The sequence below is a fragment of the Budorcas taxicolor genome, chromosome 17 (genome assembly GCF_023091745.1).
Source record: "Budorcas taxicolor isolate Tak-1 chromosome 17, Takin1.1, whole genome shotgun sequence".
NCBI classification, from domain to species: Eukaryota; Metazoa; Chordata; class Mammalia; order Artiodactyla; family Bovidae; genus Budorcas; species Budorcas taxicolor.
This window is the reverse complement of record NC_068926.1, coordinates 62,468,717-62,486,185: the sequence shown is the minus strand read 5'-3', so window position 1 is coordinate 62,486,185 and position 17,469 is coordinate 62,468,717. Positions and strand designations below refer to the sequence as shown.

The window sequence follows — 17,469 nt, the reverse complement described above, 5'->3', positions numbered from 1 at the left end:
ACCCTGGATCCACCGGGGCTGGACCCCAGCAATCCTTATTGCTTCTTCTTTTTTAAAAATGTTTATTTTAATTATTTATTTGGCTGCACCCAGTCTTAGTTGTGGCATGTGGGATCTTTAGTTGCAGCATATGAACTCTTAGTTGAAGCAGGTGGGATCTAGTCACCTGACTGGGGATCAAACCCAGGCCCTCTTCATTGGAAGCATGAAGTCTTAGCCACTGGACCACCGGGGAAGTTCTCCATACCCGCTGCGTTTAACCAGGGCTTCATCGTCTTCCATGTCAGCTCTCTGCTTCCACCCTGTCTCTTCTTTACAACTGATTTTCCATACTATTGCTAGAGGGACCCATCCAAAACACATATGTAAACTCATCACTTCCAGACTTAAAACTCTTGGCTAAAAGAAAGGATGGTGTGAGGGATCAAGACTCACAAGAGCGCTACAGTGGTCACAACAGCATCATCCTGGCATATGAACAGGCAGGTGCATGAACAGAGCACAGTTCAGAAATATTCAACTACCGAAGGGCATTTAATAAACAAAAAGAGGACTTTTTACATGGTGGGGAAAAGATTAATTATTGAATAAACAGGATCAGGAGCTCTGAGTAACATCTAAAAAAAGAAAAAAAAAAAGGAAAACTGGATCTCTAAATCTTTCTTTGTACCAAAATTAATAAAAGAATCAAACTTTAGAATGTAAAATATGAGCAATCAAAGTACTAGAAAATAAAGAGTATTCAATAAGTGGTGTTGGGAAAGCTGGATAATCAGATGTGCAGAAGAATGAAACTGGACCCTTATCTTACACGACTCACAAAAATTGACTCAAATTAACTGGCATGAACACTTAACCATGACACTTACGGGAAAAAAAAAACAAACAAACAAGGAAAAAGCTCTTTGACATTGGTTTTGGTCACAACTTGTTTTGGATGTGACACCAGTCTGCGGCCATTCCACCCTGACTATGTTTGATCTCGTTGTCTGGATATGACACCAAAAGCACAAGCAACAAAGGCAAAAATTAATTAGTGGGCCTGCATCAAACTAAGAAGCTTCTGCACAACAAAAGTAACAACAAAATGCAAAGGTAACCTTTGGAAGGAGAAAAGTATTCGTGAAGCATATGTCTGATAAAGAGTTAATATCCAAAATGTACAAAGAACACACAACTCAGTATCAGAAAAACAAATAACTTGACTAAAAAATGGGCAGAGGAACCAATAGACATCTTTCCAAAGAAGGCATACAAATGGCCAACAGGCCCATGAAAAGAGAGTTGCAGCACTAATCATCAGAGTAACGCAAATCAAAACCACAATGAGAGGGAATTCACTGGTGGTCCAATGACTAAGACTCCAGGCTCCCAACGCAAGGGGCCCGGGCTCCATCCCTGGTCACGGAACTAGATCCCACATGCTGCAAATAGGAGTTCACAAGCCACAGCTAAAGATTCTGCATGTGGCAACTAAGACCTGGCACAGCCACATAAATAAATAAAATGAAAATAAATATTGAAGGAAAAAAAATAATGAGCTATCAACTCACATCTGTGACAAGGACTATGAACAAAAAGTCAAAGATAACAAGGGCTGGTGAGAATGTGAAGAAACGGGAACTCTTATACATGACCGGTAGGAATATAAATTGGTACAGCTACTATGGGAACTATCCCATGGACAGAGGAGCCTGGCAGGCTACAGTCCATGGGGTCTCAAAGAGTTGGACATGACTGAGCAACTAGGCATACACATTACAGAAAACAGTATGGAGGACTAGCTTATGATCCATCCATCTGACTTCTGAGTCCAAAGAAAATTCAAAGAAACTAAAATAACCATCCTAAAGAGCTATCTGTGCTCTCGTGCTCATTGCAGCATTATTCCTAATAGCCAAGATACAAAAACAACCATCCAGAGAAGGCAATGGCAACCCACTCCAGTACTCTCGCCTGGAAAATCCCATGGACGGAGGAGCCTGGTAGGCTGCAGTCCATGGGGTCACTATGATTCAGCCACGACTGAGTGACTTCACTTTAATGCATTGGAGAAGGCAATGGCAACCTACTCCAGTGTTCTTGCCTGGAGAATCCCAGGGATGAGGGAGCCTGGTGGGCTGCTGTGTATGGGGTCGCACAGAGTCGGACACGACTGAAGCGACTTAGCAGCAGCAGAAACAACCATCAACAGAAGAATGGATAAGGAAGATGGACTATTCTTCAACCATGAGAAAAAAATCCTGCCATTTGCAACAACAAGGAGGAAACTTGGAGACTTTATGCTAACAGAGATAAGTCAGAGGCAAAATGACAACGTATGACCATAGTTGTATATGGAATCTGCAAAAGGTAAACCCATAGAAACAGAGCAGGATGGTGGTTATGAGGGGCTTGGGATTGGGGGAAATGAGTAAATATTGGTTAAAGGGTACAAACTTTCAGTTATAAGATGAATAAATCTTGAGATCTAATGTATAGCACGGAATTATAGTTAACGGTACAGTATTATATACTTGAAAGTTGTTAAGAGAGTAGATCTTAAATGTTCTCACCACAAAAAAGAAATGAAAATTATATGATATGATGGTTCATGTTTTTGTTCAGTAGCTCATGTCTGACTCTTTGTGACCCCATGGACTGCAGCATGCCAGGCCTCCCTGTCCACCACCAGCTGCCAGACTTTACCCAGACTCATGTCCATTGAGTCAGTGATGCCATCCAACCATCTCATCCTCTGCCGTCCCCTTCTCCTCCTGCCTTCAATCTTTCCCAGCATCAGGGTCTTTTCCAATGAGTCAGCTCTTTGCATCAGGTGGACAAAGTATTGGAGTTTCAGCTTCAACATCAGTCCTTCCAATGAATGCTCAAGACTGATCTCCTTTAGGATGGATTGGTTGGATCTCCCTGCAGTCCAAGGGACTCTCAAGAGTCTTCTCCAACACCACAGTTCAAAAGCATCAATTCTTCAGTGCTCATCTTTCTTTATAGTCTAAATCTCACATCCATACATGACTACTGGAAAAACCATAGCCTTGACTACACGGACCTTTGTTGGCAAAGTAATATCTCTGCTTTTTAATATGCTGTCTAGGTTGGTCGTAACTTTATTTCCAAGGAATAAGCATCTTTTAATTTCATGGTTGCAGTCACCATCTGCAGTGACTTTGGAGATGAAAAAATAAAGTCTGACACTGTTTCCACTGTTTCCCCATCTATTTGCCATGAAGTGATGGGGCCGAATGCCATGATCTTAGTTTTCTGAATGTTGAGCTTTAAGTCAACTTTTTCATTCTCCTCTTTTACTTTCATGAAGAGGCCCTTTAGTTCTTCTTCACTTTCTTCCATAAGGGTGGTGTCATCTGCGTATCTGAGTTTATTGATGTTTCTCCTAGCAATCTTGATTCCAGCTTGTGCTTCATCCAGCCCAGCATTTCTCATGATGTACTCTGCATATAAGTTAAATAAGCAGGGTGACAATATACAGCCTTGACATACTCCTTTTCCTATTTGGAACCAGTCTGTTGTTCCATGTCCAGTTCTAACTGTTGCTTCCTGAACTATGTACAGGTCAGATTTCTCAAGAGGAAGGTCAGGTGGTCTGGTATTCCCATCTCTTTCAGAATTTTTCAGTTTATCATGATCCACAGTCAAAGGCTTTGGCATAGTCAATAAAGCAGAAATAGATGTTTTTCTGGAACTCTCCTGCTTTTTCCATGATCCAGACTGCCAGGAGCCAGCGTGGAGAATCCCGCCCTTGGCAAAGGTCATGAGGAAGAGGCCTGATGGGCAAAGGCGAGATCGGGACTCAAGGAACCCACCTGGACTTGCTCGAGCATCTACCCCCAAACCAGAATCTGTCTGTCTTACTATTTTATGCCTTTCATCAACTCCCCTGACATTAACAGGGGGCCGACCACCTTTTGCTGGAAAGAGTTAACTTAGGGCTTTAGTTAATAAGTCTCCTGGGCAAGATAAGAGTGTTTCAGTTCAAACCCCCTGTTAGCATTCTAGCTTACTTGGCAGGTTTATCAAGACTCTTGCAACATTGTTGAGCCTATGCTTGCTGCCAAGTTCTCACATCCCTTATCCATTGTGTTCCTGGGAGTGCATATAGTCAGGATGTAGTAGAAACAAGTAATAGCCTTAGCATTAGCAACATTAGACTTTGTGTTAATAAGTTCTTTCTTTGCTTTAACCCGCTGAATCCTTGCTCCATAGAAATGTAACTCTGTACTTTAAGGGTGATACAGGCTAGGAGTTTAAGAAGAAACACTTTAAGGGAAGATTATTGTTCTGGCTGACGAACATTTATCAAAAAGAGGTCATGGAATATCAACAGGCCTCCGGGATAGAAGATGATGTACAAAAAATAAGGCTCTTGCAGGAAGAAACCTGATATCGATAAAAGTTATTACTGATGGAATGTTGAGTTGACTGCATTTTTCACCTTGCTGTATGTATAACTCAGGGTATAAAAGCCCCGAGGAAAATAAAGTAAATGGGCCTCGCTCACCAAAGAAGCTTGGTCACCCCGTGTCTTTCCTTATCTCTTTCTCTATTTTTCTTCATTTGCCGACATCGTCCATCCTGAGGATATCCCTGGACTCTGCTGAGGCTGGACCCTGGCACCAGACGATGTTGGCAATTTGATCTCTGGTTCCTCTGCCTTTTCTAAAACCAGCTTGAACATCTGGAAATTCTCAGTCATGTACTGTTGAAGCCTCACTTGGAGAATATTGAGAATTACTTTGCTAGCATGTGAGATGAGTGCAATTGTGCAGTAGTTTGAACATTCTTTGGCATTGCCTTTCTTTGGGATTGGAATGAAAACTGACCTTTTCCAGTCCTGTGACCAGTGCTGAGTTTTCCAAATTTGCTGGCATAGCGAGTGCAGCACTTTCACAGCATCTTTTATGATTTGAAATAGCTCAGTTGCAATTCCATCACCTTCACTAGCTTTGTTTGTAGCGATGCTTCCTAAGGCCCGCTTGAATTCACATTCCAGGATGTCTGGCTCTAGGTGAGTGATCACACCACGGTGATTATCTGGGTCATGAGGATCTTTTTTGTACAGTTCTTCTGTGTATTCTTGCCACCTCTTCTTAATATCTTCTGCTTCTGTTAGGTCCATACCATTTCTGTCCTTTATTGAGCCCATCTTTGCATGAAATATTCCCTTGGTAACTCTAATTTTCTTGAAGAGATCTCTAGTCTTTCCTATTCTATTGTTTTCCTCTTTTTCTTTGCACTGATCACTGAGGAAGGCTTTCTTATCTCTCCTTGCTATTCTTTGGAACTCTGCATTCAAATGGGTATATCTTTCCTTTTCTCCTTTGCTTTTCACTTCTCTTCTTTTCGCAGCTATTTGTAAAGCCTCCCCAGACAGCCATTTTGCTTTTTTGCATTTCTTTTCCATGGGGATGGTCTTGATCCCTGTCTCCTATACAATGTCGCAAACCTCTGTCTACAGTTCATCAGCTACTCTGTCTATCAGATCTAGTCCCTTAAATCTTTTTCTCACTTCCACTATATAATTGTAAGGGATTTGATTTAGGTCATACCTGAATGGTCTAGTGGTTTTCCCTACTCACTTTCTTCAATTTAAGTCTGAATTTGGCAATAGAGGGGTTCATGATCTGAGCCACAGTCAGCTCCCGGTCTTGTTTTTGCTGACTGTATAGAGCTTCTCTATCTTTGACTGCAAAGAATATAATCAACCTGGTTTTGCAGTACTTGGATGCAATCTCAAAGATGACAGAATGATCTCTGTTCATTTCCAAGGCAAATCATTCAATATCAAGGTAATCCAAGACTATGCCCTGAACAGTAATGCAGAAGAAGGTGAAGTTGAACGGTGCTATGAAGACCTACAAGGCCTTTTAGAACTAATACCCAAAAAAGATGTCTTTTTCATTATAGGGGACCGGAAGGCAAAAGTAGGAAGTCAAGAAACCCCTGGAGTAACAGGCAAATTTGGCCTTGGGGTACAGAATGATGCAGGGCAAAGGCTAATAGAGTTTTGTCAAGAGAATGAGCTGGCCATAGCAAACACCTACACAGATTAGGAAGTGAAAAAGCAAGCCGTCTTGGGGAAGGGGAACCTGGAAGTGTGGGTGGGTGCTGCATTCAGAGAAGAGAGGGAGACTCACTTTGCAGTTTATCTCTACAGCTGATCCCCAAACTTATTGCCGCTTCTTTCTGGGCACAGAACTCTGTTTCCTCCCATTAAGGAGGGAGGACATGGCAACCCACTCCAGCACTCTTGCCTGGTGAATTCCATAGACAGAGGAGCCTGGTGGGCTATAGTCTATGGGGTCGCAAGGGTTCGGACATGACTGAGAAACTAAACATATGGCACAGCCTGTTTCCTAGACTCCTTTATGCGGTGGAGTGGCCACATGACTGCCTTCTAGCCAATGAAACAGGCTTGACCCAGAAAAGTCTGTTTATTTTTAAATTTTTATATTTTAATGTTTATTTGTTTGGCTGTGCGGTGTCTTAGTTGGGGCATGCAAGATTTTTGATCTTTGTTGCAGCATTCGGAATCTTTAGTTGCCACCCTGTGGGATCTAGTTCCCTGACTAGTATCCCTGGTTTCTATCCAGGCTCCCCAGGTTCAATTCCTGAGCAGGGAACTGAGATCCTTCTACAGGATCACTCACTGTCTCTCCTAGATGAATCCTTCCCTTCCAAACCCCTCCCCACTGCCTCTAAGATCCTTCCAGCTCTTGCCCTGCCCACTTCTCTCACCTCACCTCTCAATTCACTCTGCCTTGTTCCCTGGCCTCCAGTCTTTTCCGCAGCATAAGTCAGGTAGCCCCATCGCAGGGCCCTGCCCTTCTCCCCGCTCCTCCTGCCACACTTCCTTAGTCCCACGATCTTTACCATTGAGGTTTCAGGGTCAATTCCTGACCGCGGGTGCCCTCAGCCCCAAGTCCCTCTTCACCTGGTTCCTTCATTTCCTTCACATCCCTTCTCACTATCTGAAATTATCTCGTGTTTGGTTTAAGGTTGGCCTCTCCCACTAGAGCAGACGTCCCCAACCTCTGGGCCACCGACTGGTACCTCCGGGCAGATCAGTGGGGGGCATTAGACTGGAAATAAAATACACAATAAATGTAATGGGCTTGAATCATCCTGAAACCATTCGACACCCGCTTCCACAAAACTGGTGCCTGCTGCCCAAAGGTTGGGGAGTAATGCCCTGGAGCGTAAGCCCCCGGAAGTCAGGGCCAGGGGCGCTCCAGCTCAGGCCTGTATAGATTAGGGCTTCAGTCAAAGTGCGCTGAATTCGGGAGAGCCTCTTACTCCACATCGGCGGCGCGCCCTGCGTGGGGCAGTGAGAGGCCCCGCGGAAGGCCAGCGCCGAGGTTCACTCCTGCCCCCTCGGCGCTGGAGACGAGCTGCGGAAGGGCTCTCCGCCCCAGGCGTGGGGGAGGCGCGGGGCCCCGCCCCACGGCTGCCCATTGGCGGCCGCGCAGGGGGCGGGGAGAGGGAGCCCCGCGCGGAGACGCGCCCCGCAGGCAGTCAGCCTCCAGCCGGCCTCGCGAGCCCCCGCGTCCCAGCTCCAGCCTCGGCATGTTGCGCGCCGTTGCGCTTGCCGCGGCCCGCCTCGGACCCCGCCAGGGCCGCCGCCTGCTGTCCGCCGCCACCCAGGCCGTGCCGACCCCCAACCAGCAGCCTGAGGTCTTCTACAACCAGGTGAGGCCGCCCGCGTGCTTTGTTCTCTGCCGGGTGGGAAGGGACTGGATCTGTTCGGGCCTCAGTTTATCCCGTTGGGTCTCACGGGTTTGCTCACAGTTGCTCTTTCATCCGACATCACTCATCCAGAGGACATGTCCGTTTAAGACCCTCTTTGCAGGAGCCGTTTTGTCTTTTCGTCATCTTTTATCTCTTGACTCATGCCCTCGACCAAATGGGAAAACAGGAAAAAGGGGTCCTTTTCAACTAAAAGTTCACCAGTTCCCCAATGCAGAGGCCAAGGCCACGGCCATGGCCACCTGACGTCCTGGCTGCTTCCACTGCTGGGAACTGGAAAAGGGCGGGGACCCTCGCCATCTCAGTGCCATCCTGCGGTGGTGTCTGCACCTTCCAAAGTTTCTTTCTTTGATCAAAGCAAGGATTTTCCAGTATAACCTCGATTCCCAGTGGCTGACTTCTTGGTCAACCAGGACTTTGGCACATTTTCTCTCTTGACTTTTGAGTTTGGGTAAAGTGTTGGAGAATTCACCAAGAAGGAGACTGGTTATGAAAGAGTTTGTTTTGTTTTCACAAGTGTAGCTGCTGCCCTTCTCTGAGCTTCCCCTTCTTCTGTAGCCTGGGGAGGGGCCGGAGAATGAGTACAGGGGCTCGCGCACCGCATGGGCACTTGGAGGAGTCACAGCTCCTATTCTCTCTGCACCTCCTTCGCACCAGTCTAAGCATTTACCTGATTGGCCATTTAATCCTTAAGCAGCCCAGTGAGGCAGGTACTGTGGTTATCTCCATTTTACAGATGAAAAAACTGAGTTTTCAAAGAGATGCAGTGAGTTACCCAAAGACTCAAATCAGTGGTCAGGCTGGGGTTCACATCTGGGCTCCCAAGAGTAAGCCAATAACCAGAAACTTCTGTGGTATTTTTGTTGCAACTCTAGGTGGGAATATAGGGGTCACTGCTGAACTAAGATGCTGGGGAGCCAGCCTCTGGCTGGCTGCTTTCAACAGGGGACTTGATTGTCTAGTCTGGAGCTTCACTGCAAATCTACACCCTGGCAGCGGGTAAGGGCACATCTGTGTGATTTAAAGGGTGGCGGTGTCCAGGTTCCTCTGTCCATGGGATTTTCCAGGCAAGAATACTGGAGTGGGTTGCCATTTCCTTTTCCGGGAGATCTTCCCCACCCAGGGATTGGACCCTCTTCTCCTGCATTGGCAGGCGGATTCTTTACCACTGAGCCACCAGGGAAGCCCCTTGAAGTGTGTTAAAAATCGTCATTAGCAAGGGAATAAAAACAAAGGATAAAATAAGATGTCGTTTGCATAACACAAGCCGAAAAAAGCAGCAGCTGCTGCTTCCTCAGTAGGCCGCTTAAGGAGGAAGGAGTTCATGCTTGAAAGACTTGCACATCACGCAGAAATATCAACGGAAAGACAGCAGCACCCCAAGCTTTTGTGGCCACAGAGTCTAAGGATCCTCCTCCTTTGTGCTCACGTGGAGGTGAGGAAGCAGGGTCCAGATGTGTGCGCGCATAGCCGTGGTAGATAGGACAGGTCCTGACTCTAGAGTTTTCTCTAGAGTTAGTTTGAAATGCTGAGTGAAATCTTTCTGCAGTTGCTTTTATCACATTTCTTTGAGATCATAAAAGTAACCGTTGCTCACTGTTTACAAATGCAGAAGTAAAACTTCCAGCGTATTCCATCGCACTCCCTCCAAGAACAATTTTAAGGTAAATTTGTGGGCACGTGTGCACACGTGTGTATATAAGAGCATTGGGCAAGTGAGCTTGCACTAGGTGGGTTTTTTTTTTTTTCCTATTTAAATGAGATCCTTGTGCTTGCTGTTTTGAAACTCTGTCTCATTGAACAATGCATCTGGGTTATCTTCCTAAATCAGTAGATTCCAATCTTACGTTTCCCAAGGTTGCAAAGCAGTTCACATGAGGATGACATTCTGCTGCACAGGCACATTTTAAAGCTCCTTGGGTGGTTTTCAGTGTTGAGTTCTTATAATCCCTGAATATTTTAAGTTTCTTACCAGGGACTCTAGGTACAAACTAGATCATATGCTCCAACATTTCCCTGGGGATTATTGACTCCTTGATGTTCAGTGAACTCTTCTGGATCCTGGAGCTTGCCCCAAAGGAGCTGTGACCTAGGCTTTGAAGTTGCTTCTGTAGGCGCTGGGTTTTCTCATCCAAGGACATGGTGGTGGTGACTGGGGGTGCAGAATGCTGCATTTCAAGTTTGTTGGGTCTCTCCTTGAAGAGGGGGTGGCATAGGCAGTGGATCTTTTTCCTCCCACTTGTGTTTCCTAACTAGAAGAGGTACAGTGGGGTGCTTTGGTCGACTTTCTTGGGGTCCTCTTGCCTCAACTTGTCCTGGATGGATTCCTATTACCACTGCCAACAGGTGATATATATAGAATAGGAGTTTTGAATTACCTTGTTTTCCTTGCAGAGTCTTATGGAATGAACCAAAACCTCTGTTGGGCTAGGCTGTGGTTCGGAGTTGGCTGCAGGCTGAATGAGTCAAGTAAAATATCCCCATGTTGATCGCACTGCTTTTACTGCTTGTTGAGGATTTTCGAGACTTTGTAGAAACAATAGATTTGGGCAACCCAGGGAATCAGAGGATTTCACTGGCCCCACCTTGGTTTTCTTCTGCTTCTATTATAAACAGAAATGCTGTTTAGTATGCCCAGAGCATGGTGGGAACTGGCTGAGTTAGAGGTGCCTGGGTTAGGACAATGTTGAGGCTAGTCATGTGTGTTGTGGACATACATGTGAATTCTGTGACCCAATAACCATGTTGATTGATTACTTATGATCTGTCAGGCACTGTGCCTGATGACTTGAACCTACATTTTCACGTTTCATCCTCCCAACAACTGTAGGAACCATATCGCATAGATGAGGAAACTGAGGCTCAGGGAGGTCAAGTTCACATTTGTGTGAAACCAGGGTTCAAGATTAGCTCTGTTAGCTCTGAACACACAAGACCTCATGCCATGATGCCTCATGACCAGGCCTTGTCAAAAAAGGATGTAAATATTTACGAGATAGTTGAACTGAATGTTTTAAATTGGAAAGGAGGAGCCAAGTTTGTGTTCACATTTATATTCCCACACCAAGACTGGAACATAATTTGTGTGTGTGTACTCAGTCATGTCCAACTCTTTTCGACGCCATGGATTGTAGTCCACCAGGCTCCTCTAATCTGTGGGATCTCCCAGGCAAGAATGCTGGGGTAGGTTGCCATTTCTTACTTCAGGGGATCTTCCCAACCCAGGGATCAAACCTGCATCTCCTGCACTGGTAGGCAAATATGTAATTACTGCTCAGTAAATATTGAAGGTTGACATTTATGAAACTGTTTACAATCTTGTGTTCTAGTAGCAGGGCATGGGAACCTAAGAGTTCTACTCAGAAGGGCCTTTTTGCAAAGAATTGTGGAGTTAATGTGAACAAGATTGTGGGGACATATTGGGAGTGTTGAAATTGGCCAGAGAAGGGATTGCAGTGAGATAGAGATTGCCCAACCATAATCCCACAGACATGTCAACAAATTGAAATTGCCTATCTGCCAAACAGTCCACAGTGGAGTCAGCCCTTCCATCTTGAAAGTGGTGAAAATCCAGGAATGTGAGATCAAAGACCCTGGGGGATGTGGAGGAGACAGAGGAGGGCTTGGGGGCGGTGCCAGGGAACGGCCGTTAACCCCAAACTAACCAGGAGATATCTAGATGATTGTATGGAAAAGTCTGAATGCGTGTGGCATTCTAAGGTTCAGATCCTGAATGTTTCTCCTTAGGATCTTGCAATACCAAAGATAATATGTTTTCTCTTTGACATAAAGTACTCAACTGCCACTGAAAAATCAGATGCTGGCAGAAGCCATCCAGGATAGAAAGCCAAGCATTTGGTTACTCTTAGGGAAAAGAACATATTCCAGGGATGTAGATTTCCTAGGTAATGGATCCCGAATTCTTTCATGCATCCGAGCTTGGAAATGAGGTCTTTCTATAATGTGTCCTGTGTCTGTAAATTGGAGCTACTGAAGGGCATTTAACCTTTTCTTGAAGACCATGGGCAGATGATGACTGTCCATTGCCATGGGATGGAGGCTGCACTGGACTATCCCTGTGTCCTCACTTTGGTTAAGACTCCTCTGCGGGGTCCTGCAGTCCTTGCTCTCAGCTCTACTGTCCCTGCCCCAGCTTCTCCCCTCCCCCCAAGTTTCTGTTCACATTTCCTAATATGCGGGGACCTGGAATACAAGATATCTGAGTGTTATCCTGCAACTCAGCAGTTCTAATTTTTATACAGTAACCTGCCCCAGCTTTGCAAAGATGCACGTCAAGTCAGAGGATGTTCGCTGCAGCAGCACCGTCAGGAGTATAGGCAGAGCTCATTTAGTTGCGCTGTGCTTTACTGCACTTTGAAGATACTGTGGTGTTTTTGTTCTTTTTTTACAAACTGGTTTGTAGCAACTCTGCATGGAGCAAGTCTGTCAGTGCTTTTTTCCCAACAGCGTTTGCTCCCTTCCTGTCTTTCTGTCATGTGTTGGTAATTTTCACCATATTTCAAATCCTCCAGCAGCAAAAAAAATTACGGCTTGCTGAAGGCACGGAAGATGACTGGCACTTTTTAGCAGTAAGGTTTTTTTCAGTTCAAAGTAGGCACATTGTTTTTTTTTCTTTTTGTTTTAGATATCATGATATTGCACCCTTAAAAGACTGGTATAGTGTAAACAAACCTTTCATATGCACTGGGAAACCTAAAGATTCATGTGGTTCCCTTTATTACAGTACTTTATTGCAGTGGTCTGGACTGAAAATAAAATCTCTCTCTGAGGTCTGCTTGTAGTGAAAACTTGTCCTAAAGTGCATTTGTAGGACATGATTCAACAAATTGCCATCTGTTAAGTTTTGAAGATTGCTGTGTTGCTTAAAATAGTGAGACAGATATGCCTGTGGAATAATGTCCAAGATAAACTCACTCATTAAAAAAAGCAATTTACAAAATAAAAGTCCATGATCGCCACTGAGAGTGGATGCTCCCCGTGTCTGTCCCATGCCCCTGAGAACCCCAGCAGCAGTGCAGGTCCTGGTACGCACCCAGAGCACCCTCTGCTCTCTTCCTGCTCACCCTGCAGCTCCGGGGCCCTTCTGGTTCCTCCTGTCCCCGGCCCCTCCTGCAGGCACCCTGTGGTCTGTACTGCTCTAGAGGCTAGAAGGGGGAAGTGAGGGCCTGGTAGGACCGCCTCCCAGGGTGACTGGGTTAACATGTTATGTAAGTTTGGCTTTGGGTTTCAAGAGGTCAGGAAGCGTTTGGCCTGGAGTCTGCTCTTGTGTTTATTCAAGCAGAACTTTGGCAGTGCCTCAGTCTGGGAACGCTTCTCACCCTGGCCCCCCCATTGCCCCACCTCCCCAAGGAGGAGACCATTAAAGCCTGGTTCTAGGAGAGGGGAAGTGGGAACTCTATAAACGGAAGATTCCAGGTTTCTGCAAACTCCAGCTTATCCTGATAGTTAGAAGGGAGGATGGACTGTTGAAAACTCAACAATGGAGAGTGACTCAGCAAATTCAGGCCCCTGAGAGGCAGGCCAGTGCCAGGGAACGGTCTTGCCAGGATCCTGGACTAAGATTAGGGGACAGTGTGGGCCTTGCCCAGGGAGGAAGGGTGTAGGACCTGGGGAGTTTCACCAGACTGGCCTGTTGTCCACTTCATACCTCCTGATGTTTGTGAAATAACAGTGGAGACTTTCTCAGGATAGACTAATTCTGCGTGCTACCATGCAGGGATCTGGAGGAACGCAGGGACTGTGGTGGTGAGACACGGTGTGCGTGGGGTCCTGGCCCAGGAGCTTTACACCCCTTGTGGAATTTCACCCTCACATTTAAGCCCCCAGATATATTATTTCCAGAGACTGATGAAGCATCCGGAGGTGAAGGGATTGGGCCAGGGTTACAGCTTGAGAGAGGTAGAGCCAGGATTCCAGCCCATGTCTGTGTGGCTTAGAGGCTGTGCTTTTTTACAGCACCCATAATAAAAACTCAAAATCAAACTTGCAGTAGGGCAGTAAGTAAACCAAAAAGGTGGAGATTAAGAAAAAAGAGTTCTGACCTTCTGGAAGGCAGACATGGGCTCTGGACTGGAGTTGAGAAGAACTGGGCAAAGAGCACAGGTCTCAGAGTTCCAAAGACCTGAGTTCAGATCTGGGTTCTGCCTTCACTGCTGTGTGACCTTGAGCAGGTGGCTTGGCCTCTCTGTGCCTTAGTGTCCCCCACCCCCATCCCCCACTGTAGAGAGGATGAAACTCACCTAGGTTTGCTATGAAGTTTAAATGGGAATGATCCAGTTTTGGAAAGCTTCCAATACAGGGGCTGCCGTATAACGAGTAGCTAAATAACGGTCATTAGCCATTTCCATGACATGTAGGTGTGAGGGGGGAACATCCTCATGGGACCAGGCGCTGACATCTCAGTCAAGAGGAGGGTACAGTTCAAGGCCAGCCTGTGTCACCCCACCGCTGCGGCCTGCCTCTCTCTGTAGGTACTCATCTCTGGCTTCAAGTGCATCCGTGAAGCAGTGGGTGTGAGGCTGGAAACCTGAGCCTGCACTCAGGTGGCGATGGGAACAGATGCTCAGAGTGGTCACAGACTGTGTGCCAGGCCCTCCTCCTTCCTCCATGGATGTTATCTCTGCCCCTCCCCCTGGGCCTCCCTCTCCTCCAAGTTCACCAGGAGGTAAAGCTGATTTCTCGGAGGGGAGCACGCAGGCAGGGTGTGGCCCAGTCCAGCCTGAACTTGGGTCCACCTGGCTGAACTCTTTCTGCCACACCTGTACCCTCCACTGGAAGTGACCTGTTGCTCACTTCCCAGCCCTCCTGTAGGAAGAAACAGAGGTGTCTTTTTTCCCTTTAGATTGAGGATCAGCCAACTGAAGTGAAACCCACATACATTTCCAGAGAACCTGGCTGAGTGACTGTACACAACTGCCTGGGTCCTCAGCCAGGGCCAGGCCCACCCCACCGCTGCGTAGGATGCTGGGGCCCAGGAGAGCCCCTGGGAAAGGAAGGCAGAGAGGCCTTGGACTGATGGCCTTGACTTCACCCTACCTGTGACCTTCGCCCCAGCCTTGGTTAAAGGGACTGAAACACCTCAGCCCGCTTCCTGAGACCAATTTCCCCAGCCTCAGGGGACAGCTTGCTTCACAGGACCCACCCTCCTCTCTGTCCCCACCTCCTAGCACTCTCTTCTTTGTTCACCAGTAACTCCGGCCACCTTTGTTTTTTCTCTAACACACCAGACTTACTTCTGCCCCAGGGCCTTTGCACTTGCTGTCCCTGTGGCCTGCACTGCTCCTCCTCCACCCGCCCCTTCCTGCGGTTGGCTCCTTTCATCAGTCAGGGCTCAAGTCAAATGTCTGGTCTTCAGAGAAGCCCTCCTTGACCATCCCAGCTAGAGTTCTCTATCTTTCCCCACTTCAGGACTCTCTCTGCATCTTGCTTTTCTCTTTTGCACTTAAGACTGCAGTCTGAGGCTGCGTTGTATATTCGATTGTGTCTTTACTTTCTGTGCCTACCAGAATGCCAGCTCCACGAAAGAAAGGTCCTTCCTGAGTCTGGATCCCACTCTGTGTCCTCAGCCCTAGAACAGCGCCCTGCTGCAGATGTTCACTAAATACGTACTGAAGGGGTGAAAAGACGAATATAACTCAGTTCTCATAATGACCCTGGCAGTAGTGTGGTAGAGGAATGGTGGTTTCTAGGACATAACGTGACTGATGGAATTTGGTAGCAGAAATAAGGCTGTATGACTTCTGAAGCTAGATCTTAGGCAGCCTTTCAGGGACTTCCCTGGTTGGCCCAGTGGTTAAGAATCTGCCTTCTGATGCAGGGCATGTGGGTTCGATCCCTGGTTGGGGAAAACAAAGATCCCACATGCCATGAGACAGCTAAGCCTGTGTGCCGTTAACTGGAGAACCTGTGCTCCAACCAGAGAAGCCCATGTGCCGCAGCAAAGAGCCCTCACACCACAGTGAACAGCCTGCGCAGCCAGAAAATAAAGGTCAGTAAATTAAACAAAGAAGACTTAAAAAAAAAAAAAAAAAGGAAGAAGCCTTCTAGCTTCAGCCTGGTGTTGCTGAACACTCCGGGAAGCCAGCTGTCATGTGAGAGGTCTGCCTAGCCTGAGTCTGCCATGGAGTCAGGAAGCCCAAGCACCTGTGTGGCCACAGACACACGAGTGAGCAGGCATCTTGCATCTTCAGCCCCAGGTGCCCTCGCTCTGCAACCACATGACCAAGCCCTGCCCAGCTGAGCCCAATCAATGGACCCAACTGTGAGAGATGGTAATAAATCATTTTAAGCTACCAGATTTTGAGGTCATGTCACACAGTGGTACCCACTCCAGTACTCTTGCCTGGAAAATCCCATGGACAGAGGAGCCTGGTAGGCTGCAGTCCATGGGGTCGCTAAGAGTCAGGCACGACTGAGCGACTTCACTTTCACTTTTCACCTTCATGCATTGGAGAAGGAAATGGCAACCCACTCCAGTGTTCTTGCCTGGAGAATCCCAGGGACGGCAGAGCCTGGTGGGCTGCCGTCTATGGGGTCACACAGAGTTGGGCACGACTGAAGCGACTTAGCAGCAGCAGCAGCACACAGTGGTAGATGCAGATAACTGATAAGGAAGGTATGTAGTCTTCATTTTCGGGCCAAAGAAACCAGGGCATCGAAAGGATTAATGCATTACCTCAGTACTTTTAGCAGAGTGGGTGCTCCAGCTAGGACTGTCTCCAAGGCCTGTGCTTTTAACTTCTAGGCCACATACCTCTGAAGTTAATTCCTATTTGTTCTGTCTGATTTTTTTGTTTTTTTTTGAACATTGCTGGTGGTCAGTATCAGGTTGAGAGCTGCTCCTCAAGACTTTCTTCCTTTTCATTGCAGATCTTTATAAACAATGAGTGGCATGATGCCGTTAGCAAGAAAACCTTCCCCACGGTCAATCCATCCACTGGGGACGTCATCTGTCACGTGGCTGAAGGGGACAAGGTGAGAACTGGTGACTTAACCTCAGGGCAGGGCTGAGCAGGTTGGGGATGGGCAAGGGTAGTTTCACTCTTTAACACTGGTTTTCGTGTGGCTGAAACTATCGTGTATTACTTTCATAACTACAATGCCCTTTAAGATTTTTGAGTAAGTGAAGCCACAGAAACTCTTCCTTGTAGATAAAAGTGCTAGATTGTACCCTGGTTCAAGAATTCATACAGCTGTAGAACTGCCAACTTGGAATTTAATTTGAGAACGTCTAATCCAGTCTCTCCATCCCAGACCTGGAAGCTGAAGGTCAGAGAAGGGAAGTGCACAACTGGTTGGAAATCTTGTTGAGCACAATTTGGGTCTTCTGAGATCTCGCTATGGTGTCTGTGGTATATTTTTGATTTACATATACCCATGATAATTAAAAAAACAGTAATATTAAAGTTAAAAAATTAAACATTCAGTTAAAAAACACTTCGTTTTTTAAAACAGAAAAAGCTTTAACAAATGATTCAAGAATGCTTCCTGTCCTCTGCTTTAAGACAGTCTTCTGTACGCACATTTAAAGCCTAGCTTCCTGTGCTAAAAGAAAGTGTGGATACTTTTCTGACTCATAGTCTAATGGTAAATGTATTTAATATTAATTACAACCATGCTCCCCACCTCTTGATACACATCTGCCTCTATGAAAAATGCTAGCTGTGTTGAATTTAATGCTTCCCCAAG

At 46.5% G+C, this 17,469-nt stretch overlaps 1 protein-coding gene across 1 annotated transcript in view; it reads left to right on the top strand.

Annotated features, from left to right (window-relative positions):
* The first annotated feature begins 7,520 nt into the window (after nt 1-7,520).
* ALDH2 (aldehyde dehydrogenase 2 family member) overlaps nt 7,521-17,469 on the top strand; it is a 25,029-nt gene continuing 15,080 nt past the window's right edge. Inside the window, exons 1-2 of the mRNA XM_052654381.1 lie at nt 7,521-7,704; nt 16,651-16,755. Of these exons, the coding sequence (XP_052510341.1) occupies nt 7,582-7,704; nt 16,651-16,755 (228 nt within the window). The 5' untranslated portion in view covers nt 7,521-7,581. The remainder of the gene's footprint in view (nt 7,705-16,650; nt 16,756-17,469) is intronic.